This window comes from Anser anser (assembly GCF_964211835.1).
Source record: "Anser anser genome assembly, chromosome: 2".
Lineage (NCBI taxonomy): Eukaryota > Metazoa > Chordata > Aves > Anseriformes > Anatidae > Anser > Anser anser.
In genome coordinates, this window is record NC_139721.1 from 89,767,001 (window position 1) to 89,793,699 (window position 26,699).

The 26,699-nt window shown below is 38.6% G+C and overlaps 1 protein-coding gene across 16 annotated transcripts in view; it reads left to right on the plus strand.

The window, feature by feature from the left end:
* The window catches only part of FARS2 (phenylalanyl-tRNA synthetase 2, mitochondrial), a 260,594-nt gene that overhangs the window by 38,991 nt on the left and 194,904 nt on the right, over window positions 1-26,699 (plus strand). For 14 of the 16 annotated variants that reach the window (XM_083826153.1, XM_083826161.1, XM_083826151.1 and 11 more), the window contains one exon: window positions 18,755-19,387. In XM_083826153.1, the coding sequence (XP_083682279.1) occupies window positions 18,755-19,387 (633 nt within the window). Of the gene's footprint in view, window positions 1-9,609; window positions 9,711-18,754; window positions 19,388-26,699 lie in introns of all 16 variants that reach the window. The other 2 variants (XM_083826158.1, XM_083826159.1) reach the window with 1 other exon arrangement.

The following is a 26,699-nucleotide window of genomic DNA, read 5'->3' on the forward strand; positions in this document are numbered from 1 at the left end:
TTCTGTTTGAACATGCTTAGGGTGTTAGAGTAACAAAACAGATTAAAAACTTGTTGCTTTAAGAAAGGGGAAATATTTTATTTTCAATTTCTTCAAGCAATAAAGTTGCAGACATCTTACAGATTCACATTGTGCTTTATGTTTAATCTTGCTGTAGTCAAGAGTCGAGCCAAGATAGAATTTCAGCAAAGAATGGAAAAACACTGACACATAAGACAGAGACAACAGCGAGGTCGTTTGTTTCAGTGATATCCATTGAAATGTTCAATCTTTAATATTGTATTGAATTTAAGTCCTCTTATTCTCAAAAAAGAGATTAAAGAGAAAGCAGTAGAAGTTACTGAAGAACACGAGTGAAGGAAATGATGACTTGTGTATGAGAGATTACAAAAAAAAAAAAAAGATATTTGCAGTGTGTCCAACTGCAGTTTGCGAAGTGGAGTAAAAATAGTATTTTGTTAGCCCAGTGTGTTTTTCACTGATAGCTTGAGTGTCTTTCCGTGTATTTGAGAGGGAATTTCTATGTAGACAGCCTAAAAATCTTAACACGTGTGGTGAAGTTATGAATGGAAACGCCTAATCCAAATGGATTTTTCTGCCTGTCCTGCACCATGGAACAAGATCAAGGGACTGATGGAAATGCAACCAAAATGCATCTTTAGTAAATCAAATATCATTGTTGCAGCACACAATTATCAAGCAGTTTGTTTGAGTGAACACTGCAGTTTGTTTATAGTTCTATTTCATTTTGTATAAAAAATTGCTGATAGATTTTGTTGTAATAGGAAGGGAACATTGTTGTGTTCTGTTCTGTTTGCTGGTAGTACACAGCTAGCTGCGACAGTCAAACTTTGTAATTACTGTGGTTATTTGTACTCTTGCCAGTTAATCTGTGAGCAGGAGTACCAGTGAGTAGAATAAAATGTGGAAAATAATGCTGTGTTTTATATAACACCTGCCATACTCTAGAATGTTAAAGCACTTAGTAAATAAATGCTGAGATAGATAAAATATGACAGTGACTACAAGCAGATACATCACCTGCTAAGCAATTTAACTGGCATACAGCCATAAGCACCATTAAAATTGCTACTGAAAGAAAGATTTGGCTAAACCTCTAAGGGATGACACCCTATTATGGCTTTAACTAAGAAAAAAAAAAAACACAACATAGAAATTACAAAATAACAAACCAAAACAAGAATGAAAAAACCTGAGATACTGTCTATTCTATTCTTTGGCCCCCAAATTTTATACTCGTATTTTAGCACAGGTGTCTAGAAATCTGTATGAAATAACAAAACAACAGTGGGGTCTGCACAAGCCCTCTCTTAACACAGTTCACAAATCTTCTCCTAGTAACTTATACTGTTTTTTCTGACTTTGGTTTAGGTACATTGCTGCTTTTTCTAGCCAGCATACAGTGTACAACTTTCCTTCTGATTTGATGATGATGAAATTGCCTCTCAGTTTCTTCTTCAATCCAAATAGTCTCAGTACATTCATTCTTTCTGCATAGTTCATCCTTTTAGAGACTTGGTAATTTCTGCTACTGTCTTCACACGTTTTTTCAGTTGCTTCACATGTTTTTTTTTTATAAATATTAAGCCAAAAATTCGTCTCTGTGTTCCTTACCATTGCTCAACAGATGGACGGGAATGCTTTCTGTGTTATGAAGTGTATACTCCTGTTTTATATTCCTCTTTTTTTTCCTCCCTCTTCATGTATTTAACTTGTTTTCAGCTTGTGGTCTATTATACCCCCTGACCCTCCTCTGAAGTACCTGTCATCTAGCCACTTATTTGCTGTGCCTTAGGTATGCAGCTGATTATCTGCTGAAGCACAGAAACTTGCACTGGCCCCTACTGAGCTGTTCTGTTATTTTTCTGACCACTTCTCTAGTTTGTTGGAATAATTTTGAATTCCAGCCTGTTGTTCAGAATAGCTGCAGTGTCAGCTCTTGATGATTTGCAAAGTTAAGCATCTTCTCTGTTCAGTTATGTAGGTTGCTAATGAAAATACTGCCTGAAACTAGACCACATTCAGCTTCTTGCAAAAAGCCACACAGTACATCTTTTCACTTTTGATAGTGAGCTCTTAATGATTTTGGGTGGTCCTTAAATCAACAAAGTTTGCCTCCATTCCGTAGTTATCTGGTATAAAACATGCATACCTGCTCATAACAAAGAATGTGTGAGGAAGTTGTGTGCCTTTTCTTTGGTAATATAAGCTGGAAAGCGTAAAAGAGGAATTAGGAGTCTCCTGGTTTCACTGGCCTGTATATTCACCGTATTCTCTGTGGGATAGAATAAAATCTGAAATTTTTAATGAGATCTGATGAAGTAGAAGAAATAGGACTAGTTACTTCTTTGTGCAAAGTGGGACTTTACTGTTTAGAAATGATTTCATAGCACAAAAAGAAAAGACAAGTGTGCACCTTAGTAACTCCATGGTAGTCGGATGGACATATCTGGGTTTTCTGTGGCATTTTTAATAACTTTGATAGTCAAGATGATACTTTGTCAGCTTGGATTTCTGCAATTAGCGGGTACTTGTAAGAGTGCAGGTCTCAGTTGCTGGAGAAGAGACAGATGTGAAAGCTGAGTTGTGGGAGAGACTTTTCTGTGTAGACCTTAAATTACCCCTTTCCTGTGGTGTAATACTGTGTGCCTTTACAAAATATACCTTTAAAATGTATTCAGTATTTGTATCTATAGAAGGAAATAGTCATGAGCTCAATCTTATGTTATGAAAGCATTGTGGCATACTGAAAATTACATATAATTCAGTGTTTTGTTTGTTTTGGTGGAAGGGGTCAACTACAGCAGCATGACTATAGTGAGATGTAAAGTCATCAATATTCTTATGGTCAGTATTTTACTGGTGTTGTCTTGTTTCTATTCTACAGGTAAAAAACCAATGATAAATATGAATCCAAGTCTGCTGATAATTGTCCTAATCGCCCACAGGTTGCTAATAACAGGCTTGGGACTTGTGAGAGAGATTATAGAAGTTAGGATAACAGATGCACTGACTGCACTGAATTTGATGCTGGTGGATCTTAAACTGAGTAAAAAGCGAATACCATTAGTATGAAGATTAGCATGGTAGTTATGTGAACAGTTGAATGCAGGACGATCATACAGGCATGTAACGTTACTTACACAAAATACTTCTGCGTGTACCTGGTATGTCAGACGGCCACGTTCTAAAGTTCTCAGTAGATTTGAGTTCAGGTCTTAAACTGCAAATTCCTGCCATGTGAAGCATGTCTAGTGTAGTATTCAAGTGCTGTGCCTGATTTTATAGTTATCTTTATAAAGCTTACATGGGGATGAGTTAGGTGCTACCCTTCTGCAAAGTGGTGAATTTCAGCCTTTAGTGCGAGTATTCATCATTTTCAGGTATATCTGGAGATATCCTTTTATTGTTTATTTCTCAATTTACAGCAAACTTAGCAAAAGTGCAACAAAAAAGGTAAAAAGACAACGGAAATTTAGATTTTTTCCCCACTGGTGAAACATTTTGTTTTATTCACTCTATTTTGTATCAAACATTAGAGCAGAGAAGTCATTTGAAAGTATAAACGAGAAGAAACAGTGAAGAGCTTTCCCTAGTTTGTGTATTGGTTGTGAGCAGAAGCTAGCTTTAAGACATAAAGGGAAAAAAATAACCTTTTTCCTTCTACCAAAAAAGTCTTATTGAGTGCTTTATAGTTTTTTAAAATTATTTATTTTAAATTCATGTAGTGCTAAAGAAGACTGAATGCCCACAACAGGTCTGCACTAGTAATAATGCAGGAAGCCACCTGTCCCCTGCTTCTGTAATTAAATAGCATCAGCCTTGGAAGCAAGAGGTTGTTCTTCTTTATTATTTTTTATTATTTCTGTCTGACTGTGTATGATACGTGATCTTTTCCTGTAATTATGAGCAGAAGAGCTGATTGTAATGTTGTATTTTATATGTGATTTTCAATACTGTGATTGAAGGCCATATCATTGGATGTAGCTCTTCTTTTACGGATGTTGAAATGTTAACATCATCCCTTGATTGCTTTCTTCTCCTTTGAGCTGTGTTTCTGGTATCTCTGTAGTAAGAAGTAAATGAGAATTGAATAGACAGACTTCAGTTTCATTCTTCTTGAATTCTATTCTTCACGTTTTGTTGGTAAACATTGCTATGCAGTAAACTCACCCAATATTTTATTCAAATAACTTGCCTCAAAAAGAGCCATTTTTTCATACTATTTCTCTTCAGCTTTGTTAAGGAAAATTTAAACATTCCTATTCAGTCTATTGATCCTTATTTAGTAAAACTTCCCTCTGTGGTGTCAAGGAATGAACAAAACACTGAAAGCCATCAGCAACTGCAATCCAATTATTCTATTCTGCCTCCCAGCAGATGACAGAAAGAAGAATTGGAAAAGGAGAGTTTTCAGTCCAGGTGCCAATGTGTTTATTAGAATGGCAGAAAATTAGATGCCATAGAAGTCCAGGATAGTAGCTTTAACTTTAAGAATTCAAAAAATTTAATTGTGTTTTCATCCTTGCCTTAGTTACATGATGGATTTTATGGAAGTATTTCCCACTAAAGTTCAATTGTTTTACCATGTCTAAATGAATGTCAAAGGCAACAATTGGGCATGCAGCTTTCTATGGCAAGGTGACAGAAAATAATCATTGTTATCAATAAATAAATAAAAAAACTAACAAAACCCTATGCCAAGTAATTTAGCTTGAATAATAAAGGATCTGGTCATTTAGGGAATGATTTCCAGCAGCCATCTCTTAAACTATTCACTAAAGTAATGCTTTTAGCTTCAAGTAAGTAATTTCTTTTTTAAAAAAGCAGTGTACAGTGTCTACAGTCTGGCTTAGCTGAGACCCCAAAACACAATCTTATAAATATTTGGACTCCCAGGTGGTATGAGGTAAGAACAGAGCAGAGTCCTGTTACCACTGTTAGGACTGTTGTTATTTAAAATGGCATGCAGAATCTCTGTGATCCACATTGTAGAATGTTTTCTTGAAGATACACCAAAAATATTTGAATAGAAATGATTTTTAATTATTGTATTTTTTTTTGGTAAGCTGAAACACTTTTTACGAATTAATTAAACATTCCATGAAATGTTGGAAACCTTGTATCATTAGCGTAACACTAAAACACAAAAACACTTTCATTATAAACAGCTGTAAATGATCTCTTGAGAACAGATCAATGATTTGTCTGCTTCCACTATATCATGCTCAAGGAAGTGTAGAAAAAGTAGCAGCTTGAGGAACAAGTAAGCAACCTGGAAATGCTTAGTTGTAGTTTACAAATACAAAATTACCACATGTAGGTTTATTTTATTCTGACAAAAGTTGGATGTTTGCAACTATGCATACGAATCTTTGTAGATTTACTTACATATTTTGAATAATTTGTCAATTCACATTTGGATATTCAGTAGATTTGTAGATGAACCAGATTTGTTGGACATGATGAATATGGTTTTGTCTACTTGGACTCAAAAGTAAACTCCAAGATTCTTATTATAATATTGTCAAGAAAATGAGGTGATATGCGAAACTAGATCAGGTATTATATTGAACAGCAAGCTGCACAAATTTCCTGTAATTCTTTTGGTTCTTTGAGTATATATAATCATAAAATGGCAGCACAAAAATGAAGTTAATCCTTCTTTAAAAGACCTAGTAAAGAAATGATAAATAGAGAATGCAGATATGATAAAAAAAATCAAATTCAAACACAATACAGGTTACACGATACCTTGAAAATTGTAATGCTGGTATTAGCAGGTGTAGAGAATAAAACAATTCTAAACCATCATTTTTATGTAATAGATCTGGACTGTACACTCCGGAACTCCAGGAATTTAATATGAAAGGTTGATACTGAAAAAATGTTAGTACACGTTATAAATCTGTGGCTGACCCAGTTTGATGCTCTGGAGATACTGATTATATTTTCTTTTGCTAAGTGAGACCTGATTGCCCTTATTCACATTTCATAGCAGTTCATTATAGCAATAGTCCATTGGGGTTTTTTACATATTTAAGGGAGAGGGCTTCTTGCTATTCTGTCTACCTCGAGATTTACCTTTCTTTGGTCTTCTCATATCCCACGTAGTTGACTAACCTCAGCAAATCACCTTTTCCTACCTTCTTGCACATTCAGAGACCTGCATGTTGAGCCTTCCCATTCAATTACAGTTTAGTTTTATAGCATTCTGTAGTGCTTTTAAATCCCGGTGTGGATTTGCTTTTACTCTGCCCTCTGGTCATAGGAAAAAAATATTATTTAGAATTAATTTAGAACTAATATGCGCTATCTTTCCCTGGTGATCTCACTTTTCTTTCCGATTGTCTGTGCTGGCTGCACCATGCACCACAATTCTCTTTTCTAGGTGCTGGAATCTTTATGTTTCTTACATACCCTTCCTGGCTTCAGGAGCTGCTACCACTCTATGAGTCAGAGCAAATGCATTGGTCTTTGCTGTTTCATGGTGTCCTGGTTCCAGTTAGGACAGAGTTAATTTTCCCTCATAGTAGCTGGTAGGGTGCTATGTTTTGGATTAGGATGAGAAGAGTGCCGATAACATGCTGATGTTTTAATTGTTGCAGAGCAGTGTTTACACCAGGCCAAGGACTTTTCGGCTTCTCGCTCTGTCCTGCCAGCGAGCAGGCTGGGGGTGCAGCAGGAGCTGGGAGGGGACAGACCCAGGACAGCTGACCCAAACCGGCCAAAGGGGTATTCCATACCATCTGGCGTCATGCTAAACAATATATAGGGGAGGCTGGCCGGGGTGGGGGGGCCGGCTGCTCGGGGATAGGCTGGGCATCGGTCAGCGGGTGGTGAGCAATTGCATTGTGCATCACTTGTTTCTTACACATTATTATTATTAATACTATTATCATTATCACTATTGTTGTTATTGTTATTATTATATTCCTGTCTTAATAAACTGTCTTTATCTCAACTCACTGGCTTCACTTTCCCGTTTCTCTCCCCCATCCCAGAGAGGGAGGGGGGAGGGTGAGCGAACGGCTGTGTGGTGTTTAGCTGCCAGCCGGGTTAAACCACAACAGCCCTTTTGGCGCCCAACGTGGGGCAAGAAGGGTTGAGATATCGACAAATTTGACCAGAGTGTGTTAAACTAAAATTGGTATAAGTATTGGACCTGCTTAATAGTTGCTAGTCACAATGGTGATTGCCTTAATCTCCAGTCTGCTGTACCTGTATTCCAAATTGAGTTTTATGGTGCGTTACTTTCTGTATGTGCTCCCTGTTGCACTGTTTATCCTTTCCGGGCCCTGGTTTAAGATTGTTATGGTACTGTGCGGTGTAACAATGGCTTATGAAATGATGAAATATCTGGTCACGACTTTAACCTGGTATTTGTACTCAGCACTGACGTCGACTCTATACTTTGGAACCCATATCTCGGAAACTATTAGCAATTACACCTATTGCCTGTTTTCGTTAGGGAGCCAATCTGTGAAGGGGACAGGGGAAGACATGTTTCCCTACCTGTTCACTCTCCCTTTCTCCTTCACCACCACCCTCTTATCCCCCGAGTTAGTTACGGTGGTTCTCCGAGATGTTGAATATCCTTGGGATACTCAGACCAGCCTGCTCTTGTTGTTATGTCTCCTGAATGCGCTTCAGATTTTGTGGAGGGTTAAACAACTACTTAGGAATCTCATCTGGAGATCTGTCTTGAGGTGGGATAGTTGCGAGTGGCAGGGAGTGTGGGAGGATATGGGCAGGTTTCTAGAGCAGTGGTCACCTCCAGTGTTTTGGACATTGACCCCTGAACAACTGCAAAATCCTAAAAAGCTGGCAGAATGCTTGAAAAAAGGTGTCATGACTCTGGCAGTTCCAAAGTGACACAAATCACTGTAGCGTGCTGGGGTCTGGCTCGCAGCGCTCTTCTCATCCTAATCCAAAACATAGCACCCTACCAGCTACTATGAGGGAAAATTAACTCTGTCCTAACTGGAACCAGGACACTTGGCATTGGTTAGGTTTGCTTTGTGGACTTTGTGTGAGCTCTGCTGAACACTTGAGCCTCAGTTCTGAAAAACACTCCAGCAAATACAAACTGCTGCGCCAGGTCAGGACCTGAATTCCTTGGCCCCAGCAGAACCAAGTCCTAAGGCTGATGACCTGTTGTTGCTTTTAGTTAAGTTTTCACTGGTAAAGATGACTTAAAGTTTCTTAACTTAATTTCCTGCCTTGAATCTTGGTACGTGTGAAGATTCATTAGAATCTCAGGTGATTCTGTCAGTTCTCACAATTAGAAAAGTAAAGCTGAGTTAAGCTATTTTTAAAAACCATAGATTCTTGTCATTAGCTGAGATTCAGTTGCTTTGAATACTTCATACTGTCTTAGGAGGTTGAAGGGAAGGGTGTGCACCCAACGAACGGATATGGTAAGGCTACTGTGGTGAGCATGAAGAAGCATGGCGTGGAGGCTGGAGGAGAGGAAAACCTGCACATCAGCAGCCCTTCAGCAGTTATAACTACATATATATATATATATATATATATATATATACACACACACACACACATACAATACATATATATACACACATATATATACATATATATACAATTATATAGTTATAATTATGGTAACATTAAGGCCAATGAACTTTTCAAGACAAAATACAGAGCAATGACTGAATTTTCTGCTCAAGGAATTTACATTTGAGCCCCCAAAACTTGCATGTTTGGAGAGGGGGTTGTTTCAACAGTAATAGCTCAGTATTTCTGAACTGTTCAGCATGATTTCTAATAGGCAAATTTGGCAAACTGCTTTAAAATCATTTTGATTTTATTCACAGCAGCCGCTGTACTTGTCAAATTGTTGATAGAATAATTTTGCAAACAAAAAAATTCTGAACTTGGAGAAAAATAACAATATAATTAAAACCTTTTGGAAAGGAAAAATAAGTGAAAAGCAACGTGTTGAATTACAGTGCTTTTGAATTGTGAGCTGCTGCACTAATAGGCATAAATAATACAGTATTTTTCCCACGAGAATCTTGTAAGGCTTAATTGCCTAAAGGTTGAAAAGCATTTTGTGATCCTGTGTGGAGATACACTGTGTAAGAGTAGAGTGCTTCTTAATGAAAGTCTAAATGCTGTTGAACAACACTGTTTCATATGTGTGAGTACATCCAACTGGTGACAATGGTGATAAAACCTATGGGTAATGTTATTGAATATGTTTAAAATCTAGCAAACTGATCAATGTAAGCTGGATATGGCTATTTTGGTCAATAAATGAATAATTTATTTGCCAATAGGACCACCTTCTTCTTTAATAAAAGTTTTATATTATTTTTTGATATGATGCTTCTTTGCATGCTCTTCAAATTTACTTACAGTAAAAATTAGCGAATACTCTTTTTGAAATTAAACCCCCAAATTTATAATATAAAAAGACTCTATAAAATTGATGTGTACCTGGCCATAAACATACACTTACAAATGTTGATATCATTTTATGTGAATAAATATGCAATGTAGGAACAAATAGTAGGAACATTGAGTCTGACTGAGTCTTTTCTTATTTTTTTTTCTTTTTGCAAGTTTCCCTCATGGAGAAATAGCATTTGGAAACTGCTGAAGCTGATTTACTTCTTAGGTCTTTTCTTGGGGTATAGATTGTAACATCTGATTTGACGTAGCAGGTACAATTTTTCCTCTGTATTTCTTCATTATAATTTGTAAGAAAACCTCAATAGTGTTATTTTATTTTTATTTTTATTTTTCCTCATTTGTGGGATTATATGTTTTGCATTTGTTCATGTGAATTTTCTATATTTGAGCAGCTTATGTCATGACAGCATCTTTTACCTCACATACTACATGGTAAGCTACTTTATTTGCAGAAAATATCACTGGAAGTAATTTCTTGGGGGAATCGAGACTTGAAAATTTGGATTCTAGATCCTAGAGTGGGTCATGGTCTTTGTTAGAAGTCAGTAATTGCTATTACTAGTTCTGAGCCTGATGAGTTCTTATCTTTAAATTCTCACATTCATCCATTTACTGTTTTCTTCCAAAGCTTGTGAGCATGGGTGAAAGTGTTGTGTTTTCTTAATTCCTTTTGACCAGTTAGATTTTACTGCCCTAGCGTGAAATCTGAATGCTTGTCTGTCTGTGTTGTTGCCAATCTTTCTTGCATAATTTTCCTGACAAATAGCTTACTTATTAATATTTCAGCACTGTTCCCACCAACCTCAGGTAAGTGGTACGCCCCAGGCAGGGAAATGCAGTTCCTTCCTTAGGAGCCTTCTAATTTTCTTCTGAAATGCTTTGTCAGAAACCATGACAGATAAATGAAGATAGTAAAGTTGTACAGTTCAGACTAGTGGTGACTTCTTTGTACACGTGTGATCATACATTTACTAACTGGAAGGTATTGCGCTGCTGTGGAATCTTCGCTGCAAACGTTTACGTTTTCTCTTCTTTATCTATACTGAAATCTGTGAGACTTATTGATTCTGAAGTAAAATCCATAGAGAAATTTGTCTCTTTCTTTCTTTTTTGATTGGCTGTTGAAATATACATAGTTCTGGTAAATGCTTTGTTGGTTCAGAGATCTTCATTATTTCTTAAATAGACCAAGGAGCAATACTGCTGCTGAGTTGGAGTTTGAGCTGAGATCAAGTTCACATCATAGCTAGGGCTGAGATGTGGATCTCTGGTGATACTTTGATATTTTTGCTCAAGATGAAAGCAAATATGTGAAATTGATCTATTTAGAGCTTGGTAAGACAGACAGCTGATATGTCAGAAAAGAACTCCCCCTCGCTCTCTCCCACCATTTAGGGGTGAAACATGGTGTAGTTTGATTTAGAAACTGATTACACGCATACTGAAACCCAGAAATAACTCCGTTTTAAAATATTCATTATATTTATTATTTAATATTTAAATTATTAATTCCGTTAAACTGTAGCTTGATGTCTAGGATAATTACTGTGCTGGGCATCTGGAGATCTATGGTGAGTCATGGATTTTTCCTATCCTTCTCAAAAACAAAAGGAGAAGGAGGGAATCAGGGTAATACTGGGAGATAGCAGATGAAGCTGAAGATTTCTTCTGGTTTGTGGAACAACTGAGTGTTTCATGCTCAGCCTGCTTCTCTGGCATGACCCATCTAAGTCATTTGGTTTCTTAGTATTGGGTAGGTTGGCTTCATTTCTTAGGTTTCCTTTTTTCACTATGCCATATAAAGTGTCTGAAACCTATTTATTTAGGCATGGTGCATTTTTGCAGGTGAATGTTAAAAGTAGCCCATCAGGTAGCCTTTATGTTGAATCTGATACATAAGACGTTGCCATATTTCTTTCTGCCTTTTCCCTGAAGGAGGCTGGCATTCCTTATTTGATCAGTGAATGATGCCTCTTGAGCTGAAGGATATCTGCTTTGCCTACCACTGGTGTCTCTAGAGAGCTGAGCTGCTATTGCTACTGCCAGGACAGTGCAGCACTTCTCCAGAGCAGAGACAGCTGCTTTCCAGCTGGCCCACCAGGAGGATCCAGCAATTCTGGTTGCTGTGGTTGAGTAATTTTGCCTTAAAGTGTAAAGATAAAGCATATATCTATAGCTTTATGCTTTTCTGCAGAATATGGAAATGTGCATCTTCATCCCATAGATATTAGTGATGTACGGCAATGCTCATATAGGTGACTTACTGTAAGTGTGATGCAGTGTAGAAGTCTAGGAGGTTCTGCTGCTTTAGGAGTGGTGTGTGCATTACGTTTATCACCTCCCATGCTGTGGAGTTGCTGTTTTGTAGTCTGATGCTTTGCATTACTGTGATGGAATCATTAATGCTTAAAATGAATTACTTATTCCTCCTCTGCTGTCCTTTGCACTGTTACCAAGCTGTGCATGTCCCATTCTTGGTATTTAATAACTGACTTAAAATATATATAATATTACTCCCTCCTCCTGTTGAGGCAGGATGAGGTCTTTATGATTCTGAATGTCCAAGTGGTGTAGATAATCAGTGAGAACCAAGACAATAAACCACTGTATAGAAGTAATGCTAATATCTCATTTCTAAATAAATTACTTTTTACTCAGATAATACTCTATAGGAGTAAAATTCTTCAGAACATACACATGTATAGAAAAATAAAGATACTCAAGTCACATTTGTTGAAGGAAAAAAAAGGCAGAAGAGATATCTGACTCTTGATAATCTTGATAATCTTGACTGCAGTGAGGAACTTATGGGTATTTGATTGTCTCTGTCCCTTTGATCTGACAGTTATTTATAATATGTTGTCTAAGGAGGAGAGCTAGCTGGCAACATTTTCAAGGTGCTGGAAAGAGAATATTCCCAGACAAAGGTAGTGTTTTTTCAGATTGCTTCCTTCAAACAGTGTGTGTATTTAAAAGCAGACTAATTTGAAAATATTTAAGAATGATTGCTGTATCGCTTTTTGGCAATCTAACTTGTAATGCATTGAAAATACACATATCCTTTGTACATCCTTAATAATTATAATGTAATGTAATTAATATATAGTGTAATTACAGTGTAATGTAATACTTATTATTGCATCCTTCTTACGTAAGGACTTTCCCTTAAAGTATCGAATTGACTATTAACCTTTTTGCCTAACTGTGTAGGGAAGGAAGAGCACAAGTATGTATATAGGAGGTCAGATCAAGGCTGCTTAATTTTCAGTAGGTTTTTGTGCTCCTTAGTCCTAGCACCTGATGGAAATCTTGTACTAAAGGGCTTAACTGGCATTTCTTCAGTAAAGAACAAACTCTGTTTTAGTCTGTGAAAAAGAATCAAGAGATAGTGAAGGTATAAATAAAAGAAAATTATATACTGCTTCTGAGGAGGGAGGACTGACTTCCCTTATTTTAATCTGCTTTCACATATATATATCAAACCATTATTTTGTGCTGATAGTTATTTTTTCTTCTGGCCTATTATAACAAAAATAATGTGGTTGGACTGTTCGCCTTAAAGTTCTAAATTTCACATTTTAGAATTTGATGTCTTTCCATCTATTAGAACCAGAAGTCTGAATTTGTTTGCCTTGGATCTTTCAACGCTAATTGTGCTGAGTACTTTTCTCTTAAAAAAAAAAAAAAAAAGTGTTCTCTGAATAATTCAGTAATTTGATGTGACTGATTAGCTTGCTGATCACTAATTCCAGTGTATGGATATTCTACTTCTGACTGCTTAAATTTAATTCACTACAGGATGTCTGGAAACCTTGTATGTCAGTCCTTGAAATTTTTATTCCAGCTAGGCAGCACAGCGACAGAGTTCACAAGTGTTTTGAAACATGTGCTACCTGTTTTGAATCATCTCTCTGGAAAGTATTATTCTTCTCATAGGTGGGAAATTTATGGATAATCAAGTTCAGTTGGGCAATACCGTATGTTGGGGAAGCTGCAGGGTATGCAGCAACCTTTGGTGGGCAGAACAAGAAACTGAAATTTGTTGCAGTGTCATGTGTACTCAAGGTGATGACGAAATTCTTCAAAACTGGTGCTTTCCTAGTGGTCCTTGCAGAAGTGTGTTCCCTTCTGCAAAGATATGCTACCTACTGTGCCTATCTCAGACTTTCCTGCAGTCTTAAGGAACAGTGAAGGTGGTTGAAAGTATGCCTCAGGCCTTCTGTACTTGCCTTCAGGTGCTCATGCATGTAAGACAGGGCACAAAATAGTGGCATTGTTGAGACAGTAGGTATCTTCTGGATCAGCAAAAGAGGTAGGTGGTTGTTAATACCATTTATTTCATATTTAAGAAGGTCTTTTATGTAACACTGAGAGGAAAACATGGTCATGTCTTATCCCAGAAATAGTTTTTTAATTTTCTCCAATATTGCAAATGTCATAATGTTGCTGAAGGCATCATCATGATTAATGCATCACTGTAAGAGAGCAGACAGCAAGCCAGTCTGTAACACGTTTTTGTTTTGGTTAAGAAAAATAGCAAAAAATGAGATATTCTGTATCTTTCTTGGACCTTGTGAATGGATTATTAACTATATGAACTCTAAGTACGTGAAAAAAATGAGAGCCAAATATTCTAAGGCTATGTTATCTTACCTCTTGCCTGGTAATTTGTAGAGTATGCAATATTTTGTTTCATTGAGTGTTTAGCTATCATCAGCGACACCTGAAAATATTCTGCACTTGGAAGGTTAGATTCTAAATGGATTCATTCAGAATTGTCTTCAAGGCTATTTCAGAGGTTTTTGTGTATAATATAAATTCAGCATACTTGATAAGAGGGAAAGTTTGTTCTGGTGTGCAACAATGTGTTAACTTAAAAATGTGTTTGGAAAAAAATCCAAGCTCATTATTGGTATTGCATAGGAAATAATTTCTGTTATATCCCATGCAATGTAGACATGGCCATGGCAATACAATTACATTTGCTGCTGTATGCCTACATAGTTTTGAAAACTAAAATTCAATGCTTGGCTAAATTGCTAAGCAGACTGGTAAATGTCCAATTTTAGCAGCCTAGCATATGTTTATAATTTTTTTCTTAACATATGGTATGTTGGTTGAACTCCCCTCCCCACACATACGGTAGATAAAAGCTGTCACATCACAAAATGGTGGCAGCCCAACTTTTCTAACATTTTCCATGGCACTTCAGAGTCTTGCATTAATTAACTATTCCTAGATGGGAGACAGACTCTCATCTCTGTAGAATTTTGGTTTCAAACCCATCATGTACTTCAGTTTATATATGCAGTAGCCCATCTGTATTCCTGCAGCCATAAACAGTAATAAAAATAAAAATGCGCGCACAAAAAAAAAAAACAAAAACAACACAGCAGGGCATACCACGAAGTGGTCAATGAGCGTGACGATGTTCTGTGTTCACAGGTATAAATACCTAGCAAATGGCACTGAAACCAGGCTGTTTGGTTTATCGTTGGGCTATGCTTTTCTTGTACAAAAGTATTCTCTATCTTCCACTTTTCTAGGAGAAGAGATGGTGGAATAAAACAATTCTGGTGCACAGGCCTTTTTCTTTTCCCTCTGAGCTGCTAGTGTACCCCTCTTTTTTCCTCCTTATAGAGGCAGGTGTAAGGGGGAATTCTGCAGAGTGCATGATTCTTTCCTAAAACTCAGTGGGGTGGAGGGGGCTTGTGACAAATACCAGAGCATCAGTGACAGTGCTATCTTAATCCTTGCTGCATGTGACATGGAAGCCTGGATTTAGGTATGAAAGACATTCCTAACAGTTCAGCAAATATGATCCCTTACCTCATCCAACTGCCTTTTGAACGTGCTCCAAAGTCATGATGTTTTTTGGTACTTTGTTCAGCCGTTACCCCACCGCTAAGCTTGGACCATCAGAGCACAACATGCAGTGCAGGCCTCAGCAAAGATCCTAGCTGCAGCCCCTGTATGAGACATCTTGGCACAGAGGTAGAGGGGCAGGCCTATGGCCATCACCACATGGTGCTCAGAGCAAATGGGCGGGTACTCAGAACTGTGGCAGTGGCAGAGGCAAGGTAAGGAGCTGTGTGACACGAGATGGTGGGCCTGGCGGTTGCACGTCTGTCTGCAGCACTTTGAGATGCCCCTCTGGGAGCTGCCTTCCAAAAACCCACCTCAGCTCCCAGCCCTGAGTCAGAGCCACTGTTGGGCCCAGAGCACACAACCCACCGGGTTGCTGGTGTTACCTTGCCGTCTTTGGATTGCAGATGCCATTGGTGCTCGTTTAATGTTTATTTCCTCTTTCTGTATTTGTTTTTGTCTACAGGACTGCTGCTGTTTAGCAGGCTATGGTGATGAGCTGGCTAGCAGTTTTCACTGTGGAATTCAGGATTTGTCAACGTGCACAGAAATTAGTTCTGTCTTACTGCCAAATAATAAGCACAGTGGAAGAAAGAAAAGGATAAACTTAAATTGTGCTTTTTTCACACCTTTAGCTAGAAGTCTATAAAACATAGTTGTCTATTTATTACAATAGGCAAAAGTAATTAACATATATTTAATATCAGTTATTTATTGCTAGCAGAAAGGTAAAGAGACCCTTTATTTTCCAATGTGGCTCTCCATCCTAGTATTTTTTTATTGTTATTTGAATGTTTCTTCTATGGTGTAAAGGGTGCAAGCATGCTCTTTTTCATTCCTTCTCAGACATTGGCTAACTCAGTAACCCATTAACTAATGTTGGGTTAGCCTAACTTTTTTTTTTTTTTTTTTTTTTTTACTACTGCTCAGAGTATATTTTCTTTAGATTAGAATAGTAATGCAGGTAGTAAGGCAATTAAACTATTTCAGGCACAAGTATAACATTAGGATAAATAGTCTGACATAATCTCATCTGTTCTTGCCCCTGCTCCCATACAAGTTTATGAAGAGTATATATCACATGGTCTGAAAAATCAGCATTTCTGAAGTATCGGAGACTGAATAGCAGATGTATATCTTAAAAATCATGAGTCTTAAAATGAAAAATAAACAATCGTTCCTTGTATTTTTTCCAGAACTTCTTCATGTTCTTTTTTTTCCCCATAAAGCTATAATCACCATCAGAACTGTTTATGTGAAAGTTAAATTTCTCATATGGTTGTCTGATTCTCAAAGGAATGGCATTTAGGAAAGCAGCAAACATCACGAGACTCACGACAAAATCACGAGAGTTTTTCATATATTACAGTTTTGTATAAGTTTTGAATTGAATTTTTTAGAAAAATAAATGTATGGGCAGATGGTGATATTTACTTAGGGAAGCTGAATTCATTATCTGACTAGAACTGGATATTTCATGCAGCTGTTTGAAAATGAGAACTCAGTTTCCATGAAGGAGGACGTATGTTTGGGGAAAATGCAGCATCTTTCTTCAAAATGTAATGCTGTCCCTCACTTAATCTATGTCAGAGGGCTTTGTATTATATGTGTGTGTGCGCATTTATCTATGGAAGAATCTTAACAGAAATGGCCAAGATCTAATTTGATGAAATAGTTCTTCAAGCTGTAAAAAAAAAAAAAAAAAAAAAACCAACAACTGAGCAGTTCCAAAAATAGTTGAATATTTTAGCTGTTCTTTTTTCTTAAGACCTCTTTCTCTCCTTCTTTTTCTATAAATCTTTTTTTTCTTTTAGACAACATAGTTAGTAATCTGCTATGCCCTGCCAAATTTAATTTCTGACTACCCAACTTGTCTTTATTTTTATTCAGTGAGATAAAATTGCTTCAGAAAATAAATCTATAGTGAACATTAAAACATAAGCCAGAGGAAAAGAGACCAGGTATGCACAGATCCATTATGTTTTAAAGATCTGATTTTTGGTGTCCGTGTATTCTAAAATCTGTCTATTCTATTCTCATGTATATTTTTGGAGCTTAAGTGTATGATTTTTTTTGAATTCTTTTATTTTTTGCATGTTTGTTATGTTTCTTTGGAAGGTTAGCCAGAGACTGTAGTGCTGTTGTAAAGATGGAAACCTATTCCTTGAAGATGGTGGTTTATTCATTGCTAATGTCCTTTATTCTGCTATTTTTTAAAGAACATTTTCACAGGAAATTCTTTCACCCAAGAACCTGTGGCCCTGAATTTCTTGACTGATAGAGAAACATAGACCAACTCATTGTTTGGAGCACATTTCTTTCCCCAGTCACTTAACTTCTAATGCCTCTGTTTTCCCATTCTGTAATAAGCAATTTGTAATGCTTAAGTATTTTACTGGAATCTGTGCCAATATTTACAAAGCCAAACTCTTGATTTTGCAAGTGCTTTTACATTCTCAGAATGGGCTTATGTGTTTAGAGTGCCTGAAGGTGTTGTGATCCTCAGAACTCCTTGTTTATGGAATTATCTTCAAGCACTACAGTGTAACCCATGTGCATGTATGAAGCACAGAGTTTGTTTCAAAACAGGGTGGATGTGTAAAGATGGCCCTTTGGTAGACACATCCTGCAGAAACTTATCACTTCATTCACCTTCCTGATAATTGTTAAGCCTTCCTCTAGTGCAGTGGTATAAGCAAAAAAACTAAGTGTTCTGGAAGCATTTGGAAAAGGAGTTTTGTGATCACCCCAAAAACATTATTTCTGACTATGTGGAGCCTTTTTTGCGAACCTTATGCAGTGCTCGTCTGTGAACTTAATACACTGTTTCTGTGTAAATATATGCCTTGTGGTTTGGCCATCATTTTTTTTCATTGTGGCTCAGTGGTTTGAAAGGTTAGACTGTTTTTGTTTGACATTAAGTAGAAAACAGTGGTGGTACAGTGTGCGCCACATGCATTTGGTTTGTGTGGAATTCCTTCCATAGGGTCTGCTAATGCTGGAAGACAATACAACAGTATGTTAATGCCTGGATTTTATTGTAAGTGCATCCCTGACTGCCGAAGGGCATTGCTAAATTTATGAGCTTCTCATATGTAGTGTTCTGTTATTGCCTCATATTTTAACTGGATAAAAAAGATGTTTTAAATGCGATGCTTCCTCAGCTGCAAAGAGTTGCAGTATTAGGAATGGGCCTGAGACCAGGTTACTGTTGTTAATACTGATACAGTTACGCAGAAGACTGATAACTGAACAAGAAAGCTGAAATTTGATCACAAGGATATTCCCCCTCCAAAGTCAAAATAGTGGTCTATAACAGGAACTTTGTCGTGTTAATTAAGCAGACGTTTGGATTTCACCGTGAGATGCTAGCAATTTCTGCAGTGAGATTGCAGATGCAAACTTTGAAATTTATTTTTTTTTCCTCCAGGTTATAAGGGAGTTTGCAATGGCAATGCTCTGGAAATTCATGAGAGTAGCTAGGTATTCTAAAACAGCCTTACCACCGAAAGTGAGAGGAATTTTGGTCCATTCAAGGCATTCTTCTTCTTCCAAGTCTGTACCTTCAGATTTTGCTGCCAGCACACCCTGCTCAAATACTGTGGAACTGCTTGGTAAATCTTATCCTCAGGATGACTACAGCAACGTCACAGAGAAGATTCTTTCCAAAGTGGGGAAGAACTTGCATAACAAAAAGCATCACCCTTTGTGGCTAATCAAGGAGCAGGTGAAGGACCACTTTTACAAGCAATATATAGGACGACGTGGGACTCCGCTCTTTTCTGTCTATGATGGTCTTTCTCCAGTGGTTACAGTACAGCAGAATTTTGATAGTTTACTTATACCACAAAACCATGCCAGCAGAAAGAAAGAGGATAACTATTACTTGAATCGTGATCACATGCTAAGAGCACACACATCAGCACACCAGTGGGACTTGATACACTCTGGCCTAGATGCCTTTCTGGCTGTGGGAGATGTCTACCGCCGTGATACAATTGATAACACCCACTATCCAGTCTTTCATCAGATGGAAGGAGTTCGGCTCTTCTCCTGTCATGAGGTAGGAGTTCTTTAGTTGAGGTGAAAGAGGTTTGAGGTAAGTTGGTCTTATTTGCTATTAGCAAGTGCATGCATGTAAACAAGTTACCACACAGGTGTTATGCAGTACATTGATAAAGATCAAGTAATTGATTATGGACAAATATAGGTGAAAAATGTGGAATTTGAAAACACTTGCAAAATTCCCCAGAAAAATCTGGAAAAAATGAATAATGGTATTCTTGAAAGCTAGCAAAATAAAGCAGTATCTGAAAGGAAATGGCTAGCTTGACTAATGATCTGTAGAGACCAGTTCTCATTCTATCACAAGTCCCTTCCAGTGAAGTCATTTTACCACAAACTTTGTCCATGTTAGTACTTGAAAGACTCATGGGTATGAACTGTTTCAGCTAAATCCAGAGTGCAGTTTTTGCCTTGTCATCTTTTTCCTTTAATAGCTCCAAGCTTCTGTAAATGAATGTCTCTCTAAATGAATTGTTCTATTCTTTACTTCATCCTAAAAACCATATTGAAGGATTGATCTGTTGCAGCTGTCAGTTATGGGTGTGCAGTACATACAGTGTAAACTCATGAGTCCAGAAGACATCAGGTAAACAGCTCTAGGTAGATGTCCAAGACTTCTGAGTGTGTATATTTTGTTGGTACAACTTGCATGTTCTGCAAATGCTTGGGTGCCATTAAATATACTTGCTGTATCATTGATTTGTGTTATATATAAGCCAGTTTGTTTTACAAACAGTAATTGATTTGTATAATTTGTGTATGCTTGTAGCAATACTGCCAAATTCACATTTATATAACTAAAACTAGCTTATTCTAATAATACTGAGATGTAGACTGTTCTTAATGTGGTTGCCAGTGGGTGACAGGAGCTTGGCAGGGAAGTCTGCTGGCTTTGGATGCCTGAGGGAAAACTATGGAAATCACACTGCACTGCTTTTCTCACTGGTGGGAAAGGTTCGTGATATCTGCACTGGTGCTTCCCACCCCATGCTGCCACTTCCTTTTCCACTTTGAAAACATACTTGCTTCTGAAGATGTCCTGTGAGCTATATGATATCAAATTGTAACCGCTTCTTTGGTAACCTGGAAATGGAAGTTTGCAGATTTATCCAAAAATTGATTTGTTTGCTGTTCTTTCACACAGGCTTGTTTATGTGAATACAAAAGGGTATATGCAAGAGAAAAATGGATAACGCATTATAAAAATGCCATTTTGAATGCTTTATGTGCATCCAAATTTTTTGCTTGAGCACAAGTTCAGACGTCCATACATAAAGGCTTATCTGCCACAAAATTGTCACATCTGCACTCTTACAGGATGGACTTTTGAATTTAGGTGGGACTGAAATTATTGCTAAAGAATGTCTCTCAAGAAATTTTGGCCCTCATGACAGAATATTTCTTTCTTCCGTGCAAATTTAATAACAAGAATAATAATAGGATTTAGTAAGTGGGAAGAAATTTACAGAAATGTTTACTGACATCATCTAGCTAGAAATACAGGATGTATGACAATCTGATTCATTTCATTATAGGCCGTTCTCTTCTCCCCCACCCCCCAAGAGAATGATTGAGTTGTTATTGGATAATGTTAATAGCTGATGAATTTAAAGTTAGCTATGTGCTAACTAAAACTGGAAAATGTGTCTGTCTCTCTCGAGACTGAAAGTCCTGTCAACTTTCTAAGCTGATGAACATAGAATAGTGGCATGGTGCACAGCATGTAAATTTTTGTTTGTTGGGCAACATGCACAAATTCTAAACCTGTGGATGATCTAAAACATTCCTTTTAGCTTCAGTTGCAGATGGAATACTGATAGACTTGCAATATGTAAAACTTCTTGCAGACATCATCACAAGAGCCTTGTAGAAAAAAATGAATGTAATTCTGAAATTTCACTGAAGGTTTTGTTTTATATTCTAGTTGCCTGTTCAAAATAACTGACAAATTTAAATATTTCTAGAAGTAACTGAGCAGAAAAATGATTAAATGAAGATAATACTACATGAAAGAAATATTTTTATATTCATTTATTTAAACCCATGTTTAAGTTATGACCCACTGAACAGAAGTGTGTGAACGTCAGGGCCTGTTACCTTCATCTCAGACTTTTCTTTCATAATCACACCGCAGTTTCTGGCGAGGAAATTTTCCGACTACTATGGATAAGAAGGTATGCAGCAAAGGGGAAAAAAACTGCTAGCCCTTGGCTACAAGCCCTAGATTAGTTTAATTTTATATGCTATAGTCAATTTACTATTCTGTTTTGTATTATTATTTTTTTGTATACATTTATCACTTGTCTTTTTCTCAACTAAAGTGATCACAGAATTGGAGTTGGGGGGTGGAGGTCAACAAACCTCAAACCCCACAATGATTTTCTAGGAACTTGAATTTTGAACTAAGTTTTTTTTATAGCAACTAGGTTTTATTAAATACATTCCTTTGGAGATGGCTGACTTGCCTGGAACTATCCCTAGGCATGCATTTACTGTTGAACACAGTAGTGTTGATATGTTTTTGTTTCTTGTTTGTTTGCTTGAGCACACATAGGCTATTTTCTCAACTTCAGGAGGTTTGGAGAAGTTTCCTTGTGTTTAGCTGTTTCAGTACTTCACGCTAATCGTATACAAGCCCTCACTAGAGAAAGCAATTTGTACCAAATATTGAGCATGTAAAAATAGTTGCAAAAAGTAACCAATGGAACAAAAAAGCAAATACTATTCTTTTTTTATATATTCCTTTACAATTTTCTAATTGTATGAAGATTGGGATCAATATTTCCTATTGATAATGGCAATTGGGTTAAAGCTTTCTGTCTGGGTAAGTAATGGCAGGCTTTATTTGGAAACAGTCAAGCTAAAGCAGGCCTCTGCAAACAGTTTAAAAGTTCTGACTGGTATATCCCACATAACTCAGATTGTACATCATGTGGAACAAGGAAGGTAAGGCTGCAATTTGCTAGGTCCTGCATTTTGACCCCCTAACCTTACCCATAAAAGTGGCCTAGAAGAAAGCTGGAGAGGGACTCTATCAGGGAGTGTAGCCAGGGAACAAGGAATAATGGCTTTGAACAAATGGAGGGGAGATTTAGATTAGATGTGATGTGAGGAAAAAATTATTCACTCGGAGCACAAAGCGCACGCGGGAATTCGGGGATGCACCTTGCTTCTTTTCTTTTCTGTAAAGAATAGAATGAAATTACCTAAAAAACAGTGTTAAAAATAAACCCAGGGCACAGGATGGGAGGTGCAGGGCAGTTCCTGTGGCCGAGGGGCAGCCTTTCTCTCTGGCAAGCCAAATGGCCCAAATAGCCAGCCCCACAAAAGGGGCCCTCAGCCCCCCCAACCCTCCTCATCTACGTGAGGGCATCTTCCAGGCCGCTCCCAACACAGCCGCCTTTGGCCACGCATGGGCCACTCCATCACAGAGGCTTGCTGAAGTCACAGTGGCCACCATGGCCCCGGGCCCTATAAAACAGGCCTCCTGCAGCTGGCCCACCATTCGCTGAGCATCTAGGCACTCTGACTGCCAGCTTGTGCGGCAGGAAGAAGACTAGAAGCAGCAAGGCGAGCGGCAGGCCTCCTTGGCGTGCGAGGACAGCGATGCAGTCTGGTGAAGCACCAAGAAGGAATGCACCTGACCAGAAGGAGATGTGTCATGGGCAGAGGGATAGTGCCGGTGGCACAAGAGACACCAGTGCCCAAGGGACCTCTGGCACCCAGCCCACAGACAGATACAGGGAGTACCATTGGCACCGCAATGATCACAGAATCACAGAATCGTCTAGGTTGGAAGAGACCTCCAAGATCATCTAGTCCAACCTCTGCCCTAACACTAACAAGTCCTCCACTAAACCGTATCACTAAGCTCTACATCTAAACGTCTCTTAAAGACCTCCAGGGATGGTGACTCAACCACTTCCCTGGGCAGCCTATTCCAATGCCTAACAAACCCTTCCGTAAAGAAGTTCTTCCTAATATCCAACCTAAACCTCCCCTGGTGCAACTTTAGCCCAACCCCACCCCCCACCCCCCCACCCCAAAAAAAGAAGCACTCACACAACCCCTGAGAATTGGCAAGAGTTGTTTATTGCTGGGACATCTTGCAGGTGAGCCTGCAGGATGTCCATGATGTTTGGTGGCTTCAAGCTAATGCCTGCGATGGACCCTGAGCAACGAGTAGGGAGCTCGCCAGGCACTCCTGCGATGCTGTTGGTGCTCTCGGATGGCAGAGCACAAAGACATGCCGCAGTAGTCCCAGGTCTGATCTGGCAGAGGTGGATCCACTTCCATCGGTTCCTCCACCTCTTCTTGTGGACCCAGCTGCATGGGCTCCGTGGTGTTTGGCAGAAGGCTAAGCCAGTCTTTGCCTGGGACTGCCCACACGGGATGCCTTCCGTCCGGAATGTTTTCAGGCCAGGGTGCTGAAGCAGGGGGTCATCCAGTTCCACGCCTTGGTCCCATGCCACTGTAAGGTTGATTTTCATGCATGGGTCCAACGCTACCATCTGGTTTATGGCCATTACTGGGTCCTGCACTGTGTCCCGGACTACGGGCACACCTCCGCTCCCTGTGGCTCTCTGTCTGATGCTCCCGCCTTTGCCCCACATCACCGTTGCTCCTATGGTAAGGCCCAGGCCCCATGTTGCTGGGTGTTTGAGGGGCCGGCCTGTTTCCCGCATCATCTACCTTGACTTCAGTAAGGCTTTTGACACCGTTTCCCACAACATTCTCCTCAAGAAACTGGCTGCTCGTGGCTTGGACTGGCGTACGCTTTGTTGGGTTAAAAACAGGCTGGATGGCCGGGCCCAAAGAGTTGTGGTGAATGGAGCCAAATCCAGTTGGAGGCTGGTCACTAGTGGAGTCCCCCAGGGCTCAGTACTGGGGCCAGTCCTCTTTAATATCTTTATCAATGATCTGGATGAGGGGATCGAGCGCACCCTCAGTAAGTTTGCAGATGACACCAAGTTAGGTGCGTGTGTCGATCTGCTCGAGGGCAGGAAGGCTCTGCAGGAGGATCTGGATAGGCTGGAGCGATGGGCTGAGGTCAACTGTATGAAGTTCAACAAGGCCAAGTGCCGGGTCCTGCACCTGGGGCGCAACAACCCCAAGCAGAGCTACAGGCTGGGAGAAGAGTGGTTGGAAAGCTGCCTGGCAGAGAAGGACCTGGGAGTACTGGTTGATAGTCAGCTGAATATGAGCCAGCAGTGTGCTCAGGTGGCCAAGAAGGCCAACAGCATCCTGGCCTGTATAAGAAGCAGCGTGGCCAGCAGGTCTAGGGAGGTGATTGTGCCCCTGTACTCGGCTCTGGTGAGGCCGCACCTCGAGTACTGTGTTCAGTTTTGGGCCCCTCGCTACAAGAAGGACATGGAGGTGCTCGAGCGAGTCCAGAGAAGGGCGATGAGGCTGGTGAGGGGTCTGGAGAACAAGTCTTACGAGGATCGGCTGAGGGAGCTGGGGTTGTTTAGCCTGGAGAAGAGGAGGCTCAGGGGAGACCTCATCGCTCTCTACAGTTACCTTAAAGGAGGCTGTAGAGAGGTAGGGGTTGGTCTATTCTCCCACGTGCCTGGTGACAGGACGAGGGGAATGGGCTAAAGTTGTGCCAGGGGAGGTTTAGGTTGGATGTTAGGAAGAACTTCTTTACTGAAAGGGTTGTTAGGCATTGGAATGGGCTGCCCAGGGAAGTGGTTGAGTCACCATCCCTGGAGGTCTTTAAGAGACGTTTAGATGTTGAGCTTAGTGATACGGTTTAGTGGAGGACTTGTTAGTGTTAGGTCAGAGGTTGAACTAGGTGATCTTGAAGGTATCTTCCAACCTAGGTGATTCTGTGAATTTGCCATCTCACCTCAGTTTGGGAGTGGAAAAAAAAAATCAGTCCTGCTGAAATTTTAGGTAGGATAAGGAAGATGTAGAAGTGTCTTTCCTTTACAAATACAAATTCTGTAGTCAAGGCTAGGTGAAAACTTTTGTCCTTTCAAACCCTTGCTATAATTTTTCATACTATCAAAGTTAAAATTCTAGAATTAAGAGCTGGAAAAACAAATAATAGGTGGAAGTTTTGGAATTCCAGTGTTTTCCTCTGTGATCTCCGTGTGAACTAATAGCTTCTTTGGCCGTACAGTTTTCATGATGGTTGTTTGACTGTTTTTTTAAGACAGAAGTAACATATGATTGGAAGATGAGCAGGTAGATGACGCTTTTTGCAGCTTTGCATTATTTCAAATATTAGAGAAATTCCTATTTTCCAAATAAACTCATTGCTAAAAGTAGAAATTATTAAGACCGATTTTTTCCATAAACTTTTTAAAAATGTCCTCTGACTGCTATTAAAGAACATCTCAAAATTTGTTAATTTTTTTTCAGTATATTTAAAAATATTTTCCATAATTATTACTTGAATGTTAGGAGCTAGGATCTAATAGAAATAGTTAAAACTGGTGCAAAATTTAGCTTCCCAAATCAGCTTCAAAATTCTGGTTGTAAAATAAACTGTTCTCTTTAAAGATTACATCCAAAGGGTATTTCTTTTGTATTCTCTTCCTGCAGCATGCCGACATGCCTTTTATCCTTTTGAAGGACACACACATTTTCCTCTTTCTATGGTATATGGCTTTTTTCTTTTTTCTTCCTTTTTTTTTAAAAAAAAAAAAAAAACTTTGGATTTGCAACATCAATACTGTTGTAGTCAGATTTGAATTAGCAAACTTTCCTGGACAGACTAGAAATGAAATTACTTCTGTGCTATGCAGTAGTCTTTGGTGCAGTCCTTATCACAGTTTGTAGAAAGGAAAAAAAATCTCAAACTAAATTACACTTCATGCCTGTTGGCCACCAGAGGGAGCCAATATAAACCCAATGGCAATCGCAAAACATTTTTCAATTGTGAACAAATATTGTTTACACATTGGAAGGAGACTTCATAAAGTATTTTATAGTCTGTATTGAATTATACATAAATTTTAAGGGGAACAGATGTGAAAACATAAGAATTTCTCCTCTAATTTAGTAACCTCATTCCAATGGAGCCCAATATCAGATTGTTCAGATAGGGAAATGGTATTCTCATCAGTCTTGTTTGTGCTAACATCTGAAAACTATAAATAGACTGGGAAGAAGAAGTAGACCTACATATTTATTTTTCATTGAAATGTTTTTGGACGAAATGCCAACTTTTTTGCTGCAATGGAAAAAAAATGTAAATCTTCTGCTTAAGAAGCAAGGGCACCCCATGCATTACTTCTAATTTTTGCAGTTCTGTATCATTGCAAAAAAACCACAAATGTTCCTGTAATGTGACTTTGTATCAT